Source organism: Pagrus major, chromosome 23, assembly GCF_040436345.1.
Source record: "Pagrus major chromosome 23, Pma_NU_1.0".
NCBI classification, from domain to species: Eukaryota; Metazoa; Chordata; class Actinopteri; order Spariformes; family Sparidae; genus Pagrus; species Pagrus major.
The window spans coordinates 14,574,246-14,599,161 of NC_133237.1; the positions used below are offsets into that span (position 1 = coordinate 14,574,246).

Here is a 24,916-nt window from a genome sequence, read left to right on the forward strand (position 1 = left end):
CTCCCAATCCAGAGTTACAGGGTGCAGTCATTTTTTGGCAGGGCCTGCCGAAAAGTGACTGCACCCTGTAACTCTGGATTGCAAGGAGTGATACTGACCAAATTCACTGTACATGCACCTGGCAAACACAGAGAATGTTATGCAGAATGTAAAGGCAATCAGTTACAGTTAGCCTACAGTTCTATATATACTGCATTATTGTATTCATAATTATGCTCTTAAAAGTACAAGTTATCCAAAAAGTTACTTAAGTAAATGTAATGAAGTAAATGTAAATCGTTATTACCCACCTCTGATAGCAGCACTTACTAATTTCTCAGTACGTGTTATATGATTGCTATCTAATGTGACGTGGAAACACTCCTGCATTATTTTCTGCATTGATTTCCTAATCCTCGTTATAAAATCACTGAAACAGGGATATTGAATTATGACTTTATTTATAGATCAAAGCGGTGTAAAATCACATTGCAACAACGATAACAACAACAACAACAACAATAAAAGTGGCAAGGTAAAGCATCTACCCCCATCAATTGTTGACAACTAGCCTACATTATGGAAACATCAGGTTACTTTTTTTTATCTGCGCCGTTCTTTTTCCGTAGCCTCTTCACTTGGGCTAGTATGTCATAGTTATTTTAAATTGCAGCAAGAAATCAATGAAGAATAAGAATTTAATCGTACCATTTGTACAGTACAGCCTCTTGTTTCTCAGTGCGAGTGACCTTGCAAGACAAAATACAGTGTCAACATTAAATAGATTTTTGTAACTGTTTGATATGTGATGATGTTGCCCGGACTGACCTTTTGATGAAGTTCTGTGTTTTGATAAATCATGTGTCCTTGTCATTGAATACATGGCCATTTGGGAGCCTTTTGAGTAGGAAAATGGACTATGGGCCCCTATTCTCCTCAAGATATGTCACTGCATGCCACCAAGTTTGCTACGTCTGTCCTCTACTGATAACAACTTATCTTTTTATGTGTGTGTGTTTGTTTTTTGGCCTTTTCATGTCTTTATTGAAAGGACTGCATTCAGAGATGAGAGAGCGGGGATGACTGCAGTAAGGACAAATGCCCCTGACAACAATTTATCAACTGTAAATGATGCGTCCATTTTAAATAACTATACTATTGTCCAAACATAACACAATACAATAAAATACCACAAAGAATTTCTCATGGAGCAACAGGTAGGAAGCATTGTCAATCCTTCTCCTTAATAGGTAAAGTAACACAATTGAGAAGCTCACATTGATTATATCATAATGAAGACCCTTGATTTAGCAGAAATGACCATAAAGTTGGACCCTAAAACAAAATGTTGCCAGATAAGAAGAAGCTGTGATGGCTTGAAATTTGTGATGCTTGATTTGAGTTAGAAAGACTGTAGGAATTCTTCTTTATGCTCTGTGGCTTTCAGGGCCCTTGAATATGAAATAAATCCCACTTTCTCCATGGATAATCAAGTTATGGATTACCTGGATTGAATAGATTGATCGATTTCTCTGAAGTTGTTCTGTGACTATTATACAACTTCATTTTAACTACTGCATACTTCTCCACATACAGATAATGTATTATTAATAGATTAACATTAATAATAATCATATTTGGCCGTGAGAGCAAAATATATATGAAAAAACTGTGAATTTATTATTTCTAATAACAAATAAATGGATGAATGGAGGTCATCTATATGATTCATATCTATACATTTATTTTTTTCAACATTTCAGTAATAGATTTGACAGAGGATTCAGCATTTTTTTTTTATTTTCTCCTCTTCATCAATGAAAACACATACGCACGCGCCCTTTTGTTGTTATGACTACGGGGTCGTAAATCCGCCATGTTTGCTCTCCTTGTAGCAGCGTTGCGACAGAGACGGAGAATTCGAACGACATGAATGTAGAAAATAATCATACGGCAGAAACAGAGAGGGAGCAAACGAAGAACGGCACCGAGACAATCACCATTCAGACCACGTTAGGAGACGAAGGTGAGTCCTCTTCCGAGCTGAAACAAGAATGAAACATTTATCTAACATTGTGTTTGGGCCTAGCTAACTTCCTCCATCGTGAAATGTTGCTAGCAGCTAGCTGCCGTTAGCAACAACATTAGCTAGTTTGCCTCCTCGCCGCAGCTTTGCTCAGATTAGAAGTCCAGCCCCGGTCAGCAGTTTTTTACACAAGTTGACACACGCTAGGTGGTACCCGAGCAGCGCTGTTGCTGCATGAAGTTGTCTCATGCTGATATGTGTTGTTCAGATGAAGATGTGCACAAGTGTGGACGCTGTCAGACCGAGTTTTCAACGCTGGAGGCTTTCATCCAGCACAAGTTGCACCAGAGCTGCAGACGCGTGGAGGCACGGGAGGCGAGCAGCCAGGACGCCAGCCAAGAGGTCCGAACTGGGATGATGTGTGGGTTTATATCCAGTAACTACACTAAACAGCAGAGGTAGAAGAATTAAATGGTGATTTCTACGTTTTGACAGGTTACCTCAGCCAATGAGAGTTCTCCAGAGGTGAAAACAGCTGCAGGAGCAGCCTCAGATGAGCCAGTGAAGAACTCTAATGGTGGGTCAACATCAGGACTGTAACTAACTACTTATTATCAATTAAGGTGACCATCAATCCTAACCCCAAACATTTCAGATTACTGTCATATATGTCAAAGAAGGGAATAAAACCCACGCATCTCAGAAGCTGAGATCAGAAAATGTTCAGTATTCTTTGCTTGATAAAGGATTAAAGCAAATCATCTGCATGAGCTCAACGTAATTTCAACCTGTGAATTAGATCTTAAATCTGCAGGGGGCTTGAATTGTAATGTTTGTTTTTCACACAGACCAAAGCAGTACTCCGTTGGGTCGAGGTCGCAGGAAGAAAATCGTTTCACTTAAAATCACTAATCAGTCAGATGGGACTGCTGAACGATCCATATCTAAAAGTGCTGTCGGTGACAGGCATGTTTACGAAGTCAACCAGGAGGGGCGCTACATTTGCCAACTTTGTGAAAAGACATTTAAAACAGTGAGTGTCATATTTCATTTGTGTGTGCCTCTTGTATCGAGAAATTAATTTATATTGTCCTCCATGGGTACCTGAGATGATTGGCTGAGTGTTTATCCAAATAATATGCAGAGTTTTGTCTTTCTAATATGTTTTTTTTTCACCGAACAGACCAACATCTTAAGAACTCACATGAAAACTCACAGTGACCAGAAGAACTTCTCATGTGACCTCTGTGGGACCTCCTTTCGCACAAAAGGCTCCCTGATTCGTCACAATCGTCGTCACACTGGTACAGACAGTAAAGTAGGACTGTTTTTGTCTGAAATTGATGTCCTCTCTTAAATTGTATCCAATAATAACAACTGCTGTCTTCCTGTTCTCTTACAGATGAGCGGCCATATCGCTGTAACCTATGTGGCCAGTCCTTCAGAGAGTCTGGTGCTCTCACCAGACACCTTAAGGCCCTCACACCCTGCACAGAAAAGATCCGTTTTGTTCAGTACAAGGAGATCTTGGTCAGCAAAGATGGAGTACAAAAAGGTCAGATTTACTGCAAGAACCAAGTGTGTTATTGTTGAAGAGTGTACAATCTATTCTATCAAAGCAAAGCAGTTATTGATTGAATACTTAAGGATTTTAAAACGTTGACAATGCAGTACTGGATCTGAAAATAGATTTAGAATAGCTAAGGAAGTGAGAGTCGGTTGAGGAACTGACAGGTCTGTATGAATTGTCCAGGGGTTGAAGATGAACGCGCTGCAGTGGCCGGACATCAAGAGGTGGTGGTTGTGGAGCAACAGCCAGAGGAGGAGGAGGAGGAGGAGGAGGAGGAGATGGTCGAGGCACAGACTGCTGTTGTCAGTGTGGTTGAAGCTGGTTCTCAAGAGGTCCTCCATCAGGTCCACTTCACCATGGAGGTGGATGGAACAACGCAGGAGCAACAGGTGAGTGGAGGAAGAGTGCACATTTGGCTAAAAGTCCTACAAAACACACACTCTTTCTTTTAAGTGCTTTTTGGTAAATTTTTTGCAATGATAAAGAAAAAGGTGAGACATAAAGATTTAGTTCTCTCTTCCAATCTGTTAGCTTGACTTGTTGCTCTGCCTCTGGCCAGGTGGTGGTAGAGCAGTCTCAGGCAGAGGCCTTGGCTGCTGCTGCAGCAGCAGGCGACAGCCTCATCTGCCAAGCCATCATCAACTCTGGCATCGCGCTGGGGACGGAGGAAGCTGTGGTTGAGGAGACCTCACAGGCAACCGAGGAGATAAATAAAATGGATTCTGACTCTCCTGATGCCGATGAGGGTGTCACTGAGATCCAGGTTAAAGAAGAATTTGTGGAGATGGAGATGGAGGCAGAGGTAAGGAGGAGACTGGATCTAGGATCTGACTTCAGCGATAACAGTCTTTTTTACTGTCCTTTGTCTCCAATAATAGAGAAACTAAAAGTGTTTCATTATTGAATTGATCACAGAAACTTTCAATTTGTTTTTTCCCAGTAACTCCTGACAGTCTTTGCAGTGTTCTCAGCAAAACTGGGTGTAGGTTTGGTTTTGCAGTTATTATTTTTCCGTGTTTTATGTCTGCTTTTGTTTCTCTTGCAGGAAGAAGGTGATGGAGAGAATCAGACAACCTCAAAACTGCACACGTGTCCACACTGTAATCGCTCCTTCAAGGGACTGAATTATTTCCGCTTTCACGTCAAGGGCCATTTGGGTGAGTCCGTAACTATTAATGATGATTCACAGCATCATTGTACGCTGCCCCCTTAAGATCATTTCAATCAGCGGTTGTCAAAACGTGAAATCAATCCAACATATATTGGAATTTTAGCAATTTAATGAGCCTTTTGTTTGACAAATATTTCATTTTCTCTGTGTATCCTTTCTCTTGATGCAGGTTACAAGCCCTTTAAGTGCACACTGTGCCATAAAGAGTTTCTGACTGGTTACCTGCTAAAGAAACACATGGAGGTCCATGTCAGTGAGAGGAGGTACAAGTGCGGTGAGTGTGGCAAGCTGTACAAAACCATCGGGCATGTACGTGAGCACATGAGGGCCCACTCGGATGAAAGACCCTACCACTGTGCGAGGTGCAACAAGGGGTACAAAACCAAGGTGATTTTGTAGATATTAATCCTTGTGCTGTATTGAACTGGGTCATAAAAAGACATTCTGTCTCTAACTTATCTCTTTGTCTTGCTCAGAATGCCTTGCAGGTGCATCAGCGGACACATGGTGATGAGAAGCCTTATGTGTGTGAGTTCTGCTTGAGGGGGTTCAGGGAGAAAGGTTCTCTGGTGCGACATATCCGCCATCACACCGGAGAGAAGCCCTTCAAGTGCCCGAAGTGCAAGCGAGGGTTTGCCGAGCACGGGACTCTCAATCGGCACATGCGCGCTAAAGGTCAGTGTGATCAGTGGACGACAAAACTTAGAGAAGTGTTAGCAGACAGAACTAATAACTCAACCTTTCATCTGCACCAGGAGGCTGCCATAAGGACGATTCTGGTGAGCAACAGGGTGCGGTAACAGAGGAACAGGCATCGGTGGACAGCCTTGCTACAGCAGCCATCATCTCAGAGGATCCTCACGCTGTCCTGGTGGAGTTCTCCTCAGTGGTGGCAGACACACAGGAGTACATCATCAAGGTGAGCCATGTGGAAGTGGTGTTAAGGATTGACACAGACAGTTTTGATTTTGAGGTCCCTCTATGGGTAAATCATAAGTAGACATTTATGGGATCCAACTTGTTCAAGCACCTCTGTGCCTATCAATGTCACAGCAGTTGTTTTCCATCAGCAGTGATTAGCAGAAGACATCACTGAAGTGTTACCTGAAGAGCAAATCAATTTCACTCAAATTATCTCAGATGCAGGGAATTCATTAGGTCACTGATTAGAAGAACCAATTACTCTTAATAGCTTTAAAAACACAATTCAAAGGTTAAAAAGTTTCTTAAGTTGCAACTTTTCATTTGTTTACGGGGGAAGAGTAGCAGTGACTGACTTGACGGGAATGGAAATACGAACTGCATTTTGTATCCTACAGTATTTTGTATTGGAGTGGCTGCATGCACTGCTGTTATTATGAAATGACTAAATAATTTGTTTTCATGGTACACAGTGTACAGAACAGGAGCTAGTAGCTGCTTACATAATGTGTAACAATTTTTTTTTTTTTTTAAATATCTGAATTTAATGTTTTCAAATTATCAGAGAATCACAACACTGTGACTTTTTCTTTCTTTTACTGAAGACACGTTCAAGCAGTTGTGGTCCTAAAAAAGACAAGACTGCTTCTAAACCCCTGGATTAATGTTTAGATTAAATAAGTCTCTCTAGAAACTACTGTAGGACTTTAGAGCAGTAACTGAATTTGCAGGCATTTCTTGCTCTTGCATTTGTTTTAGTTCAGTTACAAAAAACACTGAACAAGAGCAGTGACTAAAGAAAAACACCTCTCCCTGCAAAGATAAATGGTACAAATACATCTGATCAGTGTGTAGGTCTGATCCATGGCTGCAGGAAACAATAGTGTTGGAGTTATCGATCGTTAAGTGGCTCAACTCCAAAGCTTCACATCATACTGTGTGCTATTGACGACTAATTGACTGAAAACGAGACTAGACTTTATGCCTTTGGGCACCTTATGGTCTTCTGTTTTGAAGGACTTTAGGACTAATGATTTGTGTTGGAGACAGCACACGTCTTAAGCACAACAAGTTACACTTCTACATAAACGATGTCTTCGCCACATATTATAGACAAATGCTTATATTCTCCTTTATTGTTGCCTGTTTTATTACTGGTTATTGTAAGGAAGATAATTACATATGCTGTGTTAATGTGCTGCTTCTCTCATATCCTCTAGACTCAAATGGAGGAGGACGTGCAGGAAGAACAGGTTACACTCATTCAAGACAGCCAAAATGAGGTCAGTACACACCTGAGAACATCCGTATAATCTACAGCAGTTGCAGAGTGTGAGAATCTCTGGGCTGATAATGTTTCACCAAAGCATCTTAATAAGCGTTGTCAATTTGATTTACATAATCTTCTAATTCTACCTCTATCTTTTTAAATCAAACCTCTCTCTGGCAGATGGGAAACCACATCATGAAAGTCGTGCAGCGAATCGTCAGCCAGTCACACGGCGCCGGCGGAAGCGGCAGCCGGCAGATCATTGTGCGCAACGTGGCCATGAACGAAGAGGGCGCCTCCATCTCTGACTGCGGCGACACCATCACCATCGCTACGCCCGAGAGCCTGACGGAGCAGGTGGCCATGACACTGGCCTCTGCCATCAGCGACGGCACGCTGCTGGCCACGGCGGGGACCGTGGAGACGGCGGAAGGGACTGTCACTATTACCACAGAGGAGGCAGTAGATGAGGGAATACAGGTGGTGCAGCAACAGGAGGAGTATGTCATCACCTCCCCAGAGGAGGTGGAGATTCAGACTGTTATCGTATGATGAAAGAGAACACTATGGACTGTGGCTCGACTTAACCTGTGTAGCCAACTATTGTAGAGTTTGTACGAGCTTCATGTGGACATTTGAGTACAAAACAAAGGCCAAAGTGTTTATAAGGTTTATAGTTACAGAAACGGAACAAACCTACAAAGAAATGTGTGTGTGAAGCATAAAAGAATGAGTGTGTACGAGGACTAAGCCCTATCAAGTGTTTAATTTTTGTGGATTGATTTACTAAAATTAAGCTCTGCTAGCTAATTTCTGAACTTTTTGGTGCATTCAACTTAAAGTTGCAATATGTAAGATATGGCCAGAATTTTAGTTTAAAATGTTCAACAAGTGAACAAAAATTATCAACGGAGTGTGAAGAAATAAGTTGTATGGTTTTTTTAGCGATGTCTACTGAAGTTAGCATGCTAGCCAGCTATCCAGCTTGCTTTTTTAGTCCAATAAATGAACAAAATACACTCTGAAATGATTTAAACAGAAAAATAGAACTGCACTCCGGTGGATACTCAAGTCAGGTAAGGGCCACTAGCTGCACGGCTAACTGAGCTAACTAGCTAATGGCAGCTAGTAGCTCCAGCCATACCGTGGAAAATAGCAGGTTGTGGTTCTGGTGATATGCTGACTCCTATCTGTTTGGACTGACCTTCGACAGTTGACCAATTCTTACACATTGCACCTTTTTAAGATAATGAACTAGATTAATTTTTCAATTTTAAGGTTTTCGTTTTAAAGGCCTAAACAGATGCTTATTTCTTTTTATCTTGTACAAACTGAACTTGTCTTTGCCTTTTTATCAGTCGTAGCCTGGTCTGTTCTTCTTTACTGCTGTCAAAAAGTTCCTGCTTTTCTTTTACTACCTAAAATGACGTCAGTTAATTGCAGTACCCACTTCTGCTGTCTGATGTCGTCTCCCCTCTGAAATGTGATGCCATTTAAAGACTGACCCGTCGCGTGTGTGTGTGTGTGTTTGTGCGTGCGTGCGTGCGTGCGTGCGTGCGTGTGTGTATGAGTGCGTGGCACAGTGTTGCTCTCCTGAGCTGGTCAGTCAGAATGCATCTTTAAGCATGACGGTTTCACCAGATGTTAAAAATGTGTTCAGTTTACAGAAGCAGAGTTTGCATCAAATAAATGATATATTCTTATACAGGTGGCTCCCACTTACCTTTGTTGGTGTTCTGTTTTTATAATTGAGCAGGGTGACCTTCAGTGTGTGATTACGATATGCATTCGTTGATAGTGAGAGGAAGCAACCATGTAAGAACTGTCATGGTCGACCCCCAACTGAGAGCATGTTTTAATCTAGCAAATTATAACATGAACCTTCTTTTTCTAAAACAGTATCTGCTTAGAGAGAAACTTTGGGATATTTTCAATCTCTCTCACTATTACAGAAATATGTAACTAAGGCCTTGTGATATCAGATAAGTTTAAAATGTCCTTATTTTACAACTTTATATTTATTTAGGGTGAATTTTCTTATTTCTCCCCTGTCGCAAAGCTATGCTTATGCTCTGCTTAGGTTTCGGCACAAAAACCACTCGGTCAGGGTTGGGAAGACATCATGGTTTGGTTTAAAATACCTGTTTTGGTCACCACGATCACAGATGGAGGAGATCCAACTGCCCTTGAAAAGCACCTGGTTTTGGCACCATTAAAAACGGCTAGAAATGTCCGCAGGAGTCCTTCAAAGTTTCCACTGGTGTGACTCGAACTGCAGTTGGCTGTTTAGCAGCCATGTTGTCTTCACCATCACCATCCGTTCCTCCTCCTGATGTGAAAGGTATCTGTGGCACACACAACATTACAACATGTACAACATATCCCGGCGACTGAGCTAAGTGGTTTCCACATTCATAGTTGTGTTACATCATGTCATGCCTTTGTTGCTATACTGTATTCATGTATTAATGATTTTTTTCATTGATTCGATCGATCTGTCAGTTATTTTCTCGAACAATCGAGAAGCTGTTTGCTCTATAGTGTCAGAAAATGGTGAAAAATGTTGATCAGTGTTTCCCAAAGTCTAAGATTACATCTTCAAATGTCTTTTTTTGTCCTCAGCCCAAAGATATTCAGTTTAATGTCAAGTAAAGAAATCTGAAAATACTCGCTTTAAGAAGCTGGAATCAAATAATTTTTCTCAAACTGGTTATCAAAATAGTTGACAACTGATTTAATAGTTGACAAATGATCGATTAATTATTGCAGCTCTCATTATTATTCCAGTGTTGCGGTCCTCTTTCATTTCTTTTCCTTGTTTTTCTAAGTATGTGGCAGTAGCGTGAATGTCATCCACCATCCCGTCATGGGAATACTGCAGCTGCTTTGAAAGCACACACACCTGCCAGGTAAAACACAGCATCCACTGCTCCAGCTCCCTCTGGGACACGAGCACACCACAAGGCTTGTTCTGACCGACACGCTGAGGAACCGAGCCATGCTGTTTATCTTGTGTTACTCTGGTATTTGCAATCCTCTGCTAAATCTGCCATATCTGGTTGGCTTAGCTGAAATACAGCTGCATTTGATGTAACCTTGAGCATATCTGCAGGCTCCATCTCTGTAACTGGTGCTCCAGTACTGAGGTTAACACAGCCGCTATAATCAGAGAAGTGTCCCTGGCTGGTACATCACATAGTTTCTGGGTCAGTCCCCAGCCCTCTGAGAGGGGCCCCATCCACATGAGCAACCGAGGAAGACAGAGAGTGAGGGTGGGAGAGAGAGAGGGAGTGGGAAAGGTATTTATAGAAAAATGGGGCTTCGCAGTACCTTTTCTTGCAAAGAACCATTTCAGGACCAAGTGAGCGTGTCCCAGTTTTCTGGTAGTCGCTCAGCCATAGGGTTTGGACAGAGGCTGAGGCTGGACCGCCTCACCCAGGATGGAGAGCCTGACATTCAGACGCTCTCCCCTTTCCTCCGGCCTTCCTCTCCTTGGCTCCAGATCGCTGGTTCTCTGATTAAGAAAAGGAGGCGGCGTCGGCCCAGAAAGCCCACAAATGTGACCTTTTAGGCGCACTTGATTTGACTAGCTGGGTAGAGGCTTTTGGAGGCAGTGAGCTCAGGTGAGGAGCAGCGCGAGGGTGTCAGAGGACACTCCGTGGCTGCGTCGACCTCCAGATCGGGGGTGAAGGGAGGCTGGCTGGAACGTGCCCTGCCGCAAGCCGGGCAAGGATGAGGCGTTTCCTGAGCAGAAAGGGCCGCTTCTCCCTGCGCCAGAGCAAGTCTGGGACCCGGAGTGCCTCCAAAGATTTCTGTAAGTCTCTGAATCATAGTTTTTACATTAAATGTTTCTTCTGCTGGAGGTGAGATGAAGAGGAGAGCGAAAAGGAGCTGAGATGGTGTATCTGGGGCGCAGGCTGGAGAGAATGGGTCTTGACAGTCCTTCTGAGCGCTGCTTGTGTTGTGCTGGGGAGAAAAGATTATGATCCCGACTCTGTGTCAGTGATTTCCCAATCTATTTTAGATCAAAAATCAGCTGCAGTTTGATGTTTCTGTTCAGCAAGCTGACACCAAGTTCTGTGGCTCTTTTGAGTCGTTTGTTTTGATATATGTTTTATTCACTCAGCCACATCTCACCCTGAATATGAAGCCCCGCGCTCCAGTCACATCTGATTCCTCTTCGGGAGCAGATCTGACATCCCTACATTTCTTTGTCTTGCACTTATTTTCTCACTTCTCGTGCACTTTTTTGTTACTTTTCTTACTTCCCGTCTCTAATTTAGTCTTTTCCCGTCTGTCTGACTTTTCCTCTGTCTCCGTCTTTGTGAGCCTCTGATCTACTACAAAAGGAAAGAGCAGTTTGGTGCTGCTGATTTGAAGGATGACTGTATGCAATTTGTGTATCTACAGTTATAACATGTGCTCTGTTATATTTCGCAATGTGAAAATTAGAAGTCCTGTCTTGTTTTGCACTTGGGAGCATTTTCATTATATTGTAAGATTAAAATTGAAGCTGGGAGTGGCAGTGCTGCGTTGACTCGAGGCAAAAATGTTTGATCAGATAAGTTGCGTTCAGGTATTTTCTGCTTTTACACAGAAATCTGACATAAATACAGACAGTAAGTTCAGTTAAGTTTCCAATTCTGCCATAGTGACCGTAATACTGATCTAAAAATTGCAAAAGACAAGAGGGTAGGGCAGGAAGATTGAAAATGATAAATAAACTAAATGAAGTGTTGTTGGTTTTCATTGACTATGGGCTCTTTTGGTGAGAAATCAACATGAAACATCACGAGGTGGACTGACCATTCCCTACAATGTCCTACATATATCTTTGATGTATCAAGTTGGCTGTAGATGACAGGAGATGGAGTCAAGCGAGCCTGTCGGGACACTTTCTGCTGCTGTAGAATGAGGCCAGTGACCAGGGGAAGGGCCGCAGTTCAACGTGTGGTCCAGAAATAACCACCTTTTATTTCCTGTTTCTTTCCTTTTTGCTGTCATTCAGTTTAAAGAAAACCCAAATCTATCAATCTGAAAGTGCTTTTTGAGGTAACGTCTGTGTCTTTATATGTGTGGCTTCTTTAATAGACCAGTGTACCTGCTGCTACAGGAAGTCGGCCCCATCCCTGAGCTGCCCTATTTAAACCAGCAACCGTTTGACCTCCATTTTACAGCTCACAACATGCTCGTCCGTATGAGCAGCTTGCACCAGATTAACAACGTCCCTGCATCCTAATGACATACTTATCCAACAAGTGAAACATTAAACTCCAAATTAGAAAGTGTTTAATCTTCTGTCCATCTTCCAGACCTCGGCCTCCCAGCCACCAATCAGAACTGGCCTGAGGCTTTTGGCTTCCGACTAGGTGGCACTGGGCCCAGCTACATCCTGTCCGTGGTGGAGGGAAGTAGTGCCTACCTCGCTGGCCTGCAGCCTGGAGACCAGGTGGTGGACATAGAGGGCCAGGACGTGACAAACCTCAGCACACCGGCGCTGATCGCTCTGGCTCAGACACTCAAGACTGTGCCACCAAGCATTGGAGTGGTGTCACGGATAGAACAGGTCAGCTAACACGCAATAATCCACATTTTGTGTATTTAAATGGTGGAAAAAACACTAAAAACACTCCATGCTTCTATTCATTCCTCAGATTGACATCACTCCTGGCCCAGATGGCCGCTTTGGCTTCACCATCGTTGGAGACAGCCCTCTGATGGTGGAGGATTGCATGCCCAGCGGTCCAGCAGGTCGCAGCGGCCTCAAGGCCAGCGACTACGTCATGGAGGTCAACGGGATCCCAGTGAAGCACCATGAAACGGCAGCGGCCATGATCAAAGCAGCCCAGGGCCGGCCTCTGCGTCTGGGCGTGCTCAGTATGGCTCGACGGCCCAAGCGGCTGAGCAGCAGCATGAGGGTGTTGTCACAGAGCGGGGACAGCGTCCGGGAGAGTCGCGCCCACAAGGCCATGGAGTTCAACAAGAAAGTGGGTGTCAAGTAGATGCTGGTTCCAAAGTATATTTACCTGTTTCATTAATTATTTTTTTTTACACATCTGTGCATTTATTTATCCTTCAGGTGGAGGAAGTCCTCGGGGAGGATCCAGATATAAAGGAACAGCTGTTTGAGGTGCTCAAACAGTACGCCGCTGAGAGGGACGTGGAGACACTGGCTGAGGCTCTGCCCGACATCTTGATCACGGAGGAGCATCAACAGCTGATTGACAGCGTCAGGTAGCCAATCAGTTGTTCATGCACAGGGTTGGATCAGATTACTTTTGATTACTTTGTAGTCAGTTACTGAATAAAAATGACACGTTCATTTTTGTAATTAGTAACGTAATCCATTTGATTACTAGAAAAAAATGTAATCTGAATACTTTGGATTACTTCAAAATCATGCAAATAAAATGTATTATACACATTTAGCATTTACAGTTGGTCAAATCAAATAACTCTTCCAGAAACAGTACAGGCACAAACTACATGTGTACTTTGTGTACATGTACATGTGGGATGCTGGTTCTTTTGTGGAAGTTTTTGTTGCTGCTGTTTTTCCATCAACATCCACATGAGGGACTTGTAACACAGAGTTGAACACTTGTGAAACCCTGCTCTACATGAGTTAATAGGGCTTGTTTATCATAAAAAATGTTTCATTATTTTAAAAGTGCCATATTTTAAAGGGGCACTATGTAGTTTTGGGGAAGAAATTTTAATCAGAAGAGAAAGATCTTCATTGACAATTTGTTTTAATGCCTAAACAAACTGAATAAACAAACTGACCTTAAAGGAACAATTTCATACTGTTTTGCTTTGTTTATATTTGGTGGACCCTGCCACCTTTCTAGCTTCAAACAGTGTTCTGGGTACCTTATTTTCCCCTGAGAACAGCTTGTTTATTCAGTTGTGGAAAAAACAAATATTTCTGAGTTTGTATTATTACCTCATTAATATTGTAAATATTAAAATGCTAAAAAGAGTTTGAATCTCTTCTCCAACACTACATAGTGTCCCTTTAAAGACATAATCAAAAATATAGTCACGTAATCATGATTACATAATTCCAATTAAATGTTACTACCTAACCCAGCTCAGAGATGCGAGGCAGACCTATAAGTCTAACATGTCTGCATGCATATTGTGTGTTTCTTGTTTAGATTCTGCGTCACTAACAAATATTTGAGTTCTTCTCTTGCATTGATTAAAGGGGCCTTGTCAGATATAAGGGAATGTATTAAGACTGTTATTACTGTTACTGTTATTATTCCCTCTTACATCTGGTTTCATATCTGTCATCGCCACTGATGCAACCAGGACAATTCATTAATGTTTCAGCCAGCAGTGCTGTTTCCAGTCGAAACTCTCAGAGGGTGTAGTGTGTTCTCATTAAGAGCTGTATTTTAGTGCCTTCATTCATCGGGAACTAATTGAGATGTTTATTTGTGTGGGACGTTTCTGTCTAATGACCAAACAAACAAAACTATTCTTGCATTGGTTTAGTTTGGATTGATCACTGTTAATTAGATGGTGCTATAAAGTCTGTAAATTCCTGGATATGAGCTTCACTTTAACTGTAACACATTAACAAAGCACGAGAGCCCAGTTTTATCAACCTAGCAACATATTCCAACTAATCCAAATTCTCTATAAATGATTCACCTTATACAGAAAACCAGCTTCAAATAGTGATCTCTTAGTCATTGTTTTTGGAGTACGAGGGAGACTTATTGTCCGTTGTGCCTTCAGCTATTAGTTCAGTCATGCACAGCATTAGGGGCACAGTGAGGAAAGCAAAACCCCCTTAACTATCCCATTAAATCAATATTTTTAATCTCCCCCCTCTCAGCATTTCAAATTAAGAGCACATATGAGTAACTATGGCCTGATGTTGAGCACTGCCTGCTGCCTTTGGGCGCTTGAAAGTCACTTTGTTCATGTTTCCCCCCCCTCTCAGGTACGGTACACAAGGGTATTCTTAGTAATTCACCGCTGAATATTGCATTTCTTCCTCCTCAGCACTGATCAGAAAATCAAAACCCAAAACACAATACGACTGCACACACTTGCAAATTGTTTTGTCAGTCCCCTCCCTCCTTCTATCTTTGACTTTCTCTCTGTTGGTCTCTTTCTTTCCCGTTTCTCCCTGTCAGCTGTGATGCACTCTTTGATACCAGCACCAGATTCTCTGGATGCTCTTTATTCCCTCCTCTGCATGCAGCTCTGAGCTGCTATAGCCAGTTTGCTGCTGGTGCCTGAGACATGCACGCATACAGTGCAAAAACAGAACAACATGCAGATGCTTAGGCTGCATGCGCACATCACCGTTTCTCACATGCACATGGTCCTCGCTTTGAAGTTCAATGCTGGGGGAAATTATGAACTGCTGCCTCAGGTGAGTACCGAAAAACTATTTGGTACTGTGCATTTTGTAAGAGTTGTGGCATGTAACTGGTCATTGACTTTGGGTGTCAAAGCGCTTTCCAGTGTCACCTTATGTGGCCATTTATAATTGGTCATGAAGTGAGCTGTGATGCAGTTAGATCATGATATAGTAGCAGTCTCAGCGACTCATTTTTTGGGGAACAGTCCATTCTCCTTCCAGCCAGAAAACAAAGCTGTCGCCCAGCCATCTCGGTTTCCTCTGACACAGCTGTCTTTATCCCAGCGTTTCCTTCCTTAGAAAGCTGCCTGTAAAAATGCTTTGTAATGTTTGATTTTGCTCACAGTCCCATTAATTATGCATCAGCTTGATCCATTGAGGACTGAGAACTGTTTTCCTCACCTTTAGGCTGTGAGAAAAGTACAGTAGCTCTCCCTAACAAGAGTCCAAATGTCTCTTTAAATAAAATTCACTTCAGAAAGCTGTAGATACCACTAATTCCTCCCATGCATTGTCACTGTGATGTTGTCATTATCAGCTCAGTTTGCTCGGTAATTGTGTTCCTTAATGCCCATTAAGCTGCACAAATCTTACAGGGTATTGTTAGAATTTGCATTCTCTGGAAAGGTTTCGAATGGCTCTTGGTGTTTACAGCAGAATCTGGTGCTGTTTCTGTGGCAGGAGCCTAGGGGAGTTTTGATTCCAGATTGTCCATGTGCCATGCCTCGGGGTGGTGTTGCTGGATGGCTGCTGCTGGCACTGAGTTGCTCAGGTGTCTGGGGAAAAGATGCACTGTGCAGGTTCTCTTTTCTTGGGGAGATGTGCTGCTGATGATATTTTTTTAATAGGCGTGTTTCAGGGCTGCCTATCATAGTTTTTGTCATGCAAGCGGCAAAGCTGTAGGGATGGCAGTCAGTCTGGTCGCCACACTGATCCAGACTGAATATCTCAGCAATTATTGGATGGAATACCACGAGATTTGATACAGATATTCATGGTCCTCAGAGGATGAATCCAGTGACTTTTGTTGTAGATCCACCAGCATGTCAATGGCTTTTACCTATCCTAGAAATATCTCAACAACTATGGGATGGATTTCCATGAAATTTAGTACATATATTCATGGTTCCTAGATGATAAATCCCAATGACTTTGGGGGTCCCCTGACTTTTCCAGGTTGACATTTGTGGTATTGAGCAAAATGTTTTGGAAACTATTAGATAGAAAGAGGAGTTAGGAGACATTGTAATGCCTCCCTGAAGATGAATTGTAATAGGAATGGTGACCCATTTACGGCATCATCAGGTCAAAGTTTTAATTTGTCCAATGCAACCAAATACCTAACCTGGTGTGCCAGATGGTTTGTCACACAGAACCATCTGTGAAGTCGTCCTTGTAAACTGTTATGAAATCTGTTATGCAAAAGAATTGACTCAAACACAAGCCAAACAAAAGCCACGCACACAAGCTGGCCGGTAAAGGAACAAAAAAAAACAAGCTTAAATAATGATAATCAAAGTCCAAAAGCCAAGTAACAAACAAAAAGGCAGTCAAAGGAAAATACCAGAGTAATATAAAAACTAAGAAAACCACGAGGAACAAATCAGGAACATAGGGAACACAAGAGGACCGCAGAATAGGAACAGGAGCACAAGGGACGCAGGGATGTGGGGGGAAAATTAGGATGGGGAGGAGCACAGGAGACCGACTGTCTAAGAGACTAAGATGTGTCGATGTAGCTGAAGCTGAAGCTCTCTCTTTTATTCACTCGCTGTCTCCGCCCCCCATCTGTCTCTCTCTCTCTTCCTCAATCACTGTCACTTCCTGTAACAGTCACACACTCATATGAAAACTCTCCACCCCGCCCCGCTTGGTCCGATAATTGCGAGGTATCAGAGGATGTGAGGTGTGCTTAACAGGCTTATGAGGTCATTTTATCTGCATGTCTTGTAGAACTTGACCAGCTGGGCCACGCTCTGCTCAGTCTGCCTCTGTCCCCTCTCAGATTTGCCTCGCCCTCCCAAAGGACGTGTTCTATTTTTAAGCAGCCTATTTCTTTTAATAAATTCTCTCTTAGGTTTCTGATGCATTCGCCGATGTCGATTCTTAAATGGCTCTGAAACCCAGGGGTTAGGGAGTGCTCCAACACGTGAAAGTTGCGCAAAAGATTGTGCATCAGGAGTGTCATTAGAGGCAATCTTGGAACATCTATTAGCTCTTTTGTTCTTGCAGTTCTGTAGTGATATGGTAATTGAATGTAATTACAGTGAACTGTAGGCCTTTGTCTGATGTTGTATCTGTATATAGACTTCAAAGATGTGAATTAATTAGACTGATGTTTTCTAAACCCAGGGTTAAGGATGCAGTGCAGCTTTCCCTTGTCTTTTGCAAATGTTTCATAGATCTGTAAAAAGTTGTTTTGGGCTGGAAATGCTTGGAGACAGTTGGATAGTCTTCATCATACATGTAGAAATCAGAGTTATGGACACTGCAGGTGAGCACGTTTCACGCAGACATGACTGTCAAAGCTCCTGTACGTTCACTCCTTCACATTGTTGCACACTCACACAGTCGTTGTGCTGACCTGCCTATGAAATTCCACCGGGGCTCTCCTCACTTCTCCACTTCTCTCCTCTCTCCCTCCTCACTTACTCCTCTGTTCATCTCATTCTTTCCTTCCTCCTCCACTGAGGGAAGAGAAGATTTGTCACTCACTTACCTCTTACCGCCAAATGACGGACGATGACAAGGATTATCCGTTGACGGTGACGGAGAAGAACACCCCGTGTTGACCTTGACCCTGGCTTCTTTGGTACAAAAAGATGGGAGCAAAGAAGGAGCGCTGCCCCAAACGTGAAGTTGGAGAACAGCTGATGATGCTGCCTGAGGATGTTTTGGAGGTGTGGAGGGATGTGAACCGCAGCCACTCTTCCAGCTTGCTCCCTCCCTCTCTCTCATTCTCTCTCTTCTTCCACCTGGCTGCTTTCCGAGCCTACAGCAAGCGCTTCTGAGATCCAGGACACCTTCCCTTTTTCTCGTCTTCTTCCCGGCTTCGTCCGGGAGAGTTTGTTTGTTCAGACTAGATGGGGACTCACCAAGATAGAGGAGAAGCATTTGCATTGCTTAACTGAGCTCAGGCACTTCCTCAAAGCCCCAAAATAACCATGGAAAGGGAGAGGAGCCTTTCCAGACACTTTCGGTATGGCACTTTTCCTTTGATCTCGGCAGTGTTGGCTGCGCTTTGTGTTGTTTCTGCTGAAGTTGCTTAAGTATTCTTGTGCAACTGCTCTGTGTGTGTTTGTTATCAAAGTTTGTATTGATGATTTTCTTTCTAGAGTTTTTTGTCAGAATGTAAATCTGTGCCGGCCCTATATATGTCTCCTGAGTGGAAAACTTGAGTTAGATTTTAGAAAAACTCAGCTCTACTACTACTTGTATTAATAATGACTTCTTGTTATATTCTTGCTCCCGAGGCTTTTCTAATTCCTCTCTCTGTTGCGAGCCACGCTCTGTGTTTGCAAATTCATAACTGGCTCAGCTGTCAAACTGGCTGATCAGAAGTGGGTCTGATAATAATGGTTCTTGCGATGAGTTTCCCAGCTGATTGCAATTGTCATTCATCCCTCTGTGAGCTGCGTCCTTGATCCACCCCTCCTTCAGACCTAATTATAGACTCCTCTCGCCCTCCTTATAATTGAGGGCATCCCAAGGCCTACATCCAACTTCAATGGAGGAAATCTGTGAAGTTTCTTGCTCACGTGTTTTGGCCAGGTTGCAAGATTAAACAAGCGAAATGTTCGTAACATGATGGAAGTGTTCGAGGTAATAGCGGTGATAGACCAGGGCCCTTTGACTATCTTAAATACTCAATTAATGGCCCCATTCTGTTTAGTTTTCCCTATCCACCGTTTGTCTGAGCAACCGTGGTGATGTATGAGTGTTGTTTGGAAAAGTTCTGTGCCCTACATAGCCTGTGAGCGTATTCTAGCTTGCCTCATTCCCTATAGTTACATGACCCTGGCCTAGAAAGAGCTCTAGTTCTCCACTTACTCTCTTTTCTGTCATATTAACTGCTCGTGTCTTCCAATCTATCTCTGGGACTTTTTCTGCTATTCCTTATATTGCTTCATCGCTCCTGACAGCTCGTCTCCTCGTCAGTCTATCTTTGATCATCTTCCATCTCTTTCTTTCTCTGTCACTCACTCCGCCTTTCTATGGGCTAAGTTTACCGAGTGTAGATTTTTTACCGCGTAACATTGTCTTATTATGTCTGTAACTGGAGTTGTCACAGTTCTCCTATTGCTATGCAAAACTTCCCCTCAAGATTTAACATTTCAGAGCAGCCTGGTGCCGCAGATGAACACATCCCTCGTGGGAGGTGTTGACTTTTTGCTGCATTAACATACCCTGCACTAAATCACTCTCACCTACATGCACCACCTCCCTTGGCTTTTATTTAAGTGGATGCCTCCATTGTAAGCAGATGTAACAGTATCGATAGAAGTGATGCCCATGCTGAGTGACCAGGGTTGTACTAAATTTTTTAATGCAAAAATAAGCTTGCAGATGACCAATAACTGCCCCTCTTAGTTGGAAAATGCAATGGTTCCACATCATGTAGTCTTACAAAGAGCAAAATGCATAAAACTACATAAACTTGCATGATTCCCAAGTTTAGGGCTTTAAAAACTGATATAAACTATATTGCTGGATTTGAAATCTCATTGGCTACATGATGCATTAATCATCTGGAGGCTCAGTGGATCAGTGGTCTACACGATCACTCACTGGCTGCTGTAGGCTCTAGGGCAGGCATAGCAGCTCCTATCCGCTCAAATGAGCTGTCAATCAAATGGCTGCCATTTCCGGTGTAGAGGTATAGTGGCGTCTGGTGTGAAATGAGTCTTTTTTTTTTACAGATTAAAGCATGAAAAAGCATCCAACATCCATTTTTGCCATTTTGTCACCATTTAATCATGGCATACCGTTTTGGACTAAGTATGTTACTGAAATGGATCTAGTGGACATTTGAGAATAAGAGAAGATAGTTTTTGATGCACTCCTGAAACACCCAGACACTTCATTGGTGAGTTGGCAAAACTTCATACATCCTAGTTTGTTAGCTTGTTTGTCTGTTTGTTGATTGTACCTCACTGATGTGGTTTTATCCTGAAATGGTTTGCATGACTAGAATCACAAGACTCTAAGCTGTCTAACGATGTATGGCATGAGTTTACACTTAAATTGAGGCGTTAGCTTATTTGCTTAGCTGTGTTTGTATTGTTTGGCTAGGCGGCAGGCCACAGAGCCTAACAGAGATTAAATAAAAAGGGGATTCATGATTAATCCCTGTGGTACACCATAATAGATTAACAGTTTTTCCAGATATTGAAAGGTGTTGAAACAATTTCCTCCCATTTGTTGAGAGTGAAATCAACAGGTGGCCGGTTCTTACATAAAGCACCTTTTAATTATAACAATAAAGATAATGTTGCAGGGAGAAGTAATAATAGCAACATAACAATGATACCAATAAAACAAAGTAGGTAAAAAATCTCAATCAATCCCTGCCCTTCCAGTGGAGAAAACATAATAAAGTGCCCTCTAGGCTGCCCTTCCAGTACCCTTTCTGAGTGCTGGTGCCCTTTTTATTTTTCGGACCCTGCCCCTAAAACATCCTGAGTCCACCACTGATTCAAGCAATGTATTCAGGGATGGGTTTCCCAGAGAAAACATTACATACGTGGCACACACACACACACACACACACACATAATTATTCGGCTGGTAACTCAAGACTCCCATTATGTGACTGTAAAGTGTGTGTTTGACTCCACAGGGTGGCGACCAGGATAAAATATGGAAGGAACAAACTGTACTGTGGCTGCGTGCTATTGACTTAATACTGGTTAGGGACAATAGCTCTTGCAATATACTCCCATAAATGAGATGCAACTGTGTCACACTATAATGGGACACGAGGATTGCAAAGCAGAATATCTGCCTTGGGATATTTATACTCTTTGTATGATCAAATGCTGCTGATAATTAGATTAAGAAATCAGTTAATGCTGAAGGGAAATGCCATTGTTCTCCTTTGAGTCTTAAATGGTTAATAGCATAACTTAAATATATATTTATGTTACGCAATGTTATTTATATACACAGCTTGGACTTGGATATGGTCTCAGGTTTTATTGGATGTGAGGGTGTCCTGGATTGCTGTAATTACAGGCATGTTTTTTTGGTGTGTGTGTGTGTGTGTGTGTGTGTGTGTGTGTGTGTGTGTGTGCTCGCTTGCAAAAGCTTATCAACTTTAGTGAGTCAGAATTGTGTCTCCCTAGGGGGAATTATCTGTTCGCTACAACTTTGGATTGCAAAATATTGGTATGGAGGCAGCTCAGCTTATGCGTCACTCTTAATTCAAACCCAGTGCTCGCTATATGCTTTCATGAAAGTATGGAATCATCTAATCCTTGCCTCCGAAACAATGTTCCCAAACGTACCTGCAAAAGGGACTGTGACAGCTTTGAAAACCAAACTGCACCGCCGAGCCTTATCCTCAGCAGTGGAGTTGTTCTGTGTATCCGGATGCAAAAAAACCACAAAGCGCTCTTTTCTCCTCTGCACAGTGGAAGTACTCAGGAGATTCATTTTGAAGACAGATAGACAGAGGCTTGCGTTTAGGATGGGGGCAGCATGGTTTTGTAGGCGGGATGGGGAGGAAGATAAGCAAAAGAGAAAAGGGACAAATGAGGTGCGTGCACACGGGTGTGAGATGGAGGTTTGCTTGAGTTTGTGTGTGCAGAAGCACGGATAAAAGAGAAAGAAAAGAGGGAGAGGCGTCCTACATTTAAAGGAAAAACACACCCTTAAACACTTTACGAGACACAGTTATTGGCAATGATTCTTACATTTCTGGGTCATTTCTGTTGTTTTGTTACATAATTTCTTCTTGTTCTCGCAGATAATTGGCCAAATATAAACAACAAGCAGCAGACAGCAGAGCTGCAAGAGAGCTTAATGGGAGTAGACAGTTCAAGCAGACAGAAACATCAGTAATGAATGTCAAGACTGCTTTTATTACAATTTGGCGCTGGTGTTAAACAACCTTACAGGGATAAATCTGTCATAAAGAGGCAGCAGAAGCAGCCAGTGCATCTGAAATAGAAGCCTTCTTTGATGAGTTTGATGCAGACACAGTTTTAGCCAACACTATTTGTTCTCCCTCCAATCTGCATTTTAGTGACAGGACAGCTTCTTTTCATCTACATGTATGCAGCATACGAAACAGGCTGGAGGGAAAGTGGGCACACCGCGCCCACAAAACCACACACTAACACACAAACTGATATCTATGAGTGGCTGAGGGTGGGTTTTTTCCTTTAAGAAGAAAGAAAAAAGGCATGGGGAGTTGATTATGGGAGGGGAAGATAACACTAGCAGGGCGAGTGGAAGAGCGCTTCCTCCCAGAGGTGGCTCTGAGCTTCCTCCTGTTCGCATCTGAGCTGTTAGCTGTCAGTGATAGTGAGCACTCTTACCTGCAGCTGCTACTGTGACAGGACCACACAAACACAGCTCATCTCTTATCTCTTTCATGCTCTCACACACTAATGGTGGACCGGCGCCTCCTACCTGCCTCGGCCCTCCCATGAGACGATATGGACTGAACTATTTTTGAACCAATTAAGTGGATCCTGCAGCTGGAACAATATACGTAATCAGAGCAAGGATCCCTCTGTTTTTTTTTGGACGATGGATGCTTTGAGAGATCAGGATGAAGACTTTGGGATATTGTGGGGATTTTGGCTGTAATACTGCTGTTATGTGATTTTGTTGTTTTTTCCTGTAAACCCTCTTTGTGATATTCTTCTTATGTAGACAAGTAGGAATGGTCTTTTCAGTGACAGCTGGACATTTCGCCTCCTCTGCTTTCCTTGAGTTTTTCTTCTCAATCTGAGCTTTTCTCTGAACCCACAATGTTTGCCAGGATCTTCATTCCCAAGAAGCACCGGGAGCGTTTTGACGAGGTGGTTTCCCAGAGCCTGATGAGCCGGCTCAAAGGGCGGAGCTTCAGTGACCCCAGCCGTAACCATCTTCGCCGCAGCCGGAGCGAGGATCACCCTGAACGCCTCCTGGTCTCCACCCGCGCCAGTTCAGTGCCACGCACCCACGCAGAGGAAGGCGTGGCCCTCCCAACCCGTGGCATGCGCAAGACCACCTCACTCATAGCTGGGCACTCCGGCGGCACCACCACCAACTGCAGGTCTGTGTTAAGTGTCATCACAGATGTGTATTTGACATGATTTTCCTCTCTCTACCTGTCTTTTTAGTTCCTTTAGCTTTTATTTCCCATCAGCTCATCATTTTTAGCTTTGAAAGAAAACCCTTTACCTGAAAAAAACAATTTCTTTATCCTAATGTCAGATCAAATTTATAACCCCCCACACTAGAACTGCTGTGACAGGTCTGCCTGTGTTAGCATGGGATTGACTGTATGTAATTTAAGATGAGTAGGAGTTAAGTGAGAAATAGATCCCTCTGTGGGTACACCAATGGAGCATAAACCTATTTAGAAAGTCATGGCTGTCCTGTGGCTCTTTTCATATGCAATGATGTTGCTTCCTGTCGTGTTTTTATGAGTTGATGACAGGCAAAATGGATTAAAAGATATAAAAACAACATGTCAACAACATGATTACAAACATCAAATCACCATCTCTTCAAACTGTAGGAAAAAAAGGCCCCCAAGAAACTATTAATCTCCTCTGTGGTGCTGGTTTATGAGGATGTCTTATGGCTCCCTTGGGATTTACTGTCCATATTTAAGTAGGGTTGTTAATGCAGGATGCGAATTTAAAGTAGTCTGCTGAATATGGAAGTGGAAATCTGCAGGAAGTCACAGTTGGGCTCAGTTTCTTTCAGGGCGGGAAGAGAGACCTATCAATTTGAAATTATTTTTATTTGTCTCATTGCAGAAACCTTTTAAACAGATTTTTGAGCACCATGTGCAGTGAGCTATCGAGATGAATGCATTTAACTATCCTTACTTACACTTACTTTGTGTCCACTATGTTATATTTTTAAAGTTTAAAGTGTGTTTATTTTGGCAGCTATTTTAGATTAAGTTTTAGTATTTAGATGACAGTTCGTATTAGTTTGAGTCACATTTGCGTCCACATTTTTATCCTTCTTAGATTTTGTTGAAAAGTCATTACATTTTAGTCAACCTTTTGTCAAAATGTTTTCTCTTCTTTAAAGCCACATTACGTAACTTTTTTACCTTAAACTAACAGCTTCAAATGCATGTTGATGGTACGGTGTCTTGTAATAGGGTGACTGGTGTCTCTGTCTCAGCCACTCTGCCCCCTCATCACTTGTTTCTGCTCTATACACATAACATTATTATGACGTAATGAGTTTTGTTTGTCATTAGCACCTACATTACATCTGACAAATTGTTACAGACCTGGGATTTGTGTTTACGACAGTGATGTTGCACTCAGAAACTGTGGGGGGCGCCAAGTTGCACAAAATGCCAATTTCTACATAATCTTGCTTTAATATACAACCTAGTATAGTTCTAACTTTCAAAG

At 42.6% G+C, this 24,916-nt stretch overlaps 2 protein-coding genes across 2 annotated transcripts in view; both read left to right on the top strand.

The window, feature by feature from the left end:
• Positions 1-1,863: 1,863 nt before the first annotated feature.
• e4f1 (E4F transcription factor 1) lies at positions 1,864-8,642 on the top strand. The gene is made up of 14 exons (XM_073495375.1): positions 1,864-2,005; positions 2,274-2,407; positions 2,501-2,582; positions 2,854-3,038; positions 3,189-3,309; positions 3,408-3,560; positions 3,759-3,964; positions 4,135-4,377; positions 4,621-4,732; positions 4,916-5,133; positions 5,223-5,421; positions 5,502-5,665; positions 6,888-6,950; positions 7,118-8,642. The coding sequence occupies exons 1-14, from the start codon at positions 1,909-1,911 to the stop codon at positions 7,487-7,489; spliced, it is 2,349 nt and encodes a 782-aa protein (XP_073351476.1). The 5' UTR covers positions 1,864-1,908; the 3' UTR covers positions 7,490-8,642.
• Positions 8,643-10,669: 2,027 nt separating this feature from the next.
• grid2ipa (glutamate receptor, ionotropic, delta 2 (Grid2) interacting protein, a) overlaps positions 10,670-24,916 on the top strand; it is a 28,490-nt gene continuing 14,243 nt past the window's right edge. The window contains exons 1-5 of the mRNA XM_073494899.1: positions 10,670-10,751; positions 12,250-12,503; positions 12,592-12,924; positions 13,017-13,171; positions 23,311-23,586. Of these exons, the coding sequence (XP_073351000.1) occupies positions 10,670-10,751; positions 12,250-12,503; positions 12,592-12,924; positions 13,017-13,171; positions 23,311-23,586 (1,100 nt within the window). The remainder of the gene's footprint in view (positions 10,752-12,249; positions 12,504-12,591; positions 12,925-13,016; positions 13,172-23,310; positions 23,587-24,916) is intronic.

What these genes read in the sequence shown, in the direction of transcription:
- e4f1 (XM_073495375.1), top strand. Translation starts at nt 1,909, where the DNA reads ATGAATGTAGAAAATAATCATACGGCAGAAACAGAGAGGGAGCAAACG. An exon ending in TCACAATCGTCGTCACACTG is followed by an intron (nt 3,310 to 3,407) that starts GTACAGACAGTA and finishes GTTCTCTTACAG; the next exon opens with ATGAGCGGCCATATCGCTGT. An exon ending in TCGGCACATGCGCGCTAAAG is followed by an intron (nt 5,422 to 5,501) that starts GTCAGTGTGATC and finishes CATCTGCACCAG; the next exon opens with GAGGCTGCCATAAGGACGAT.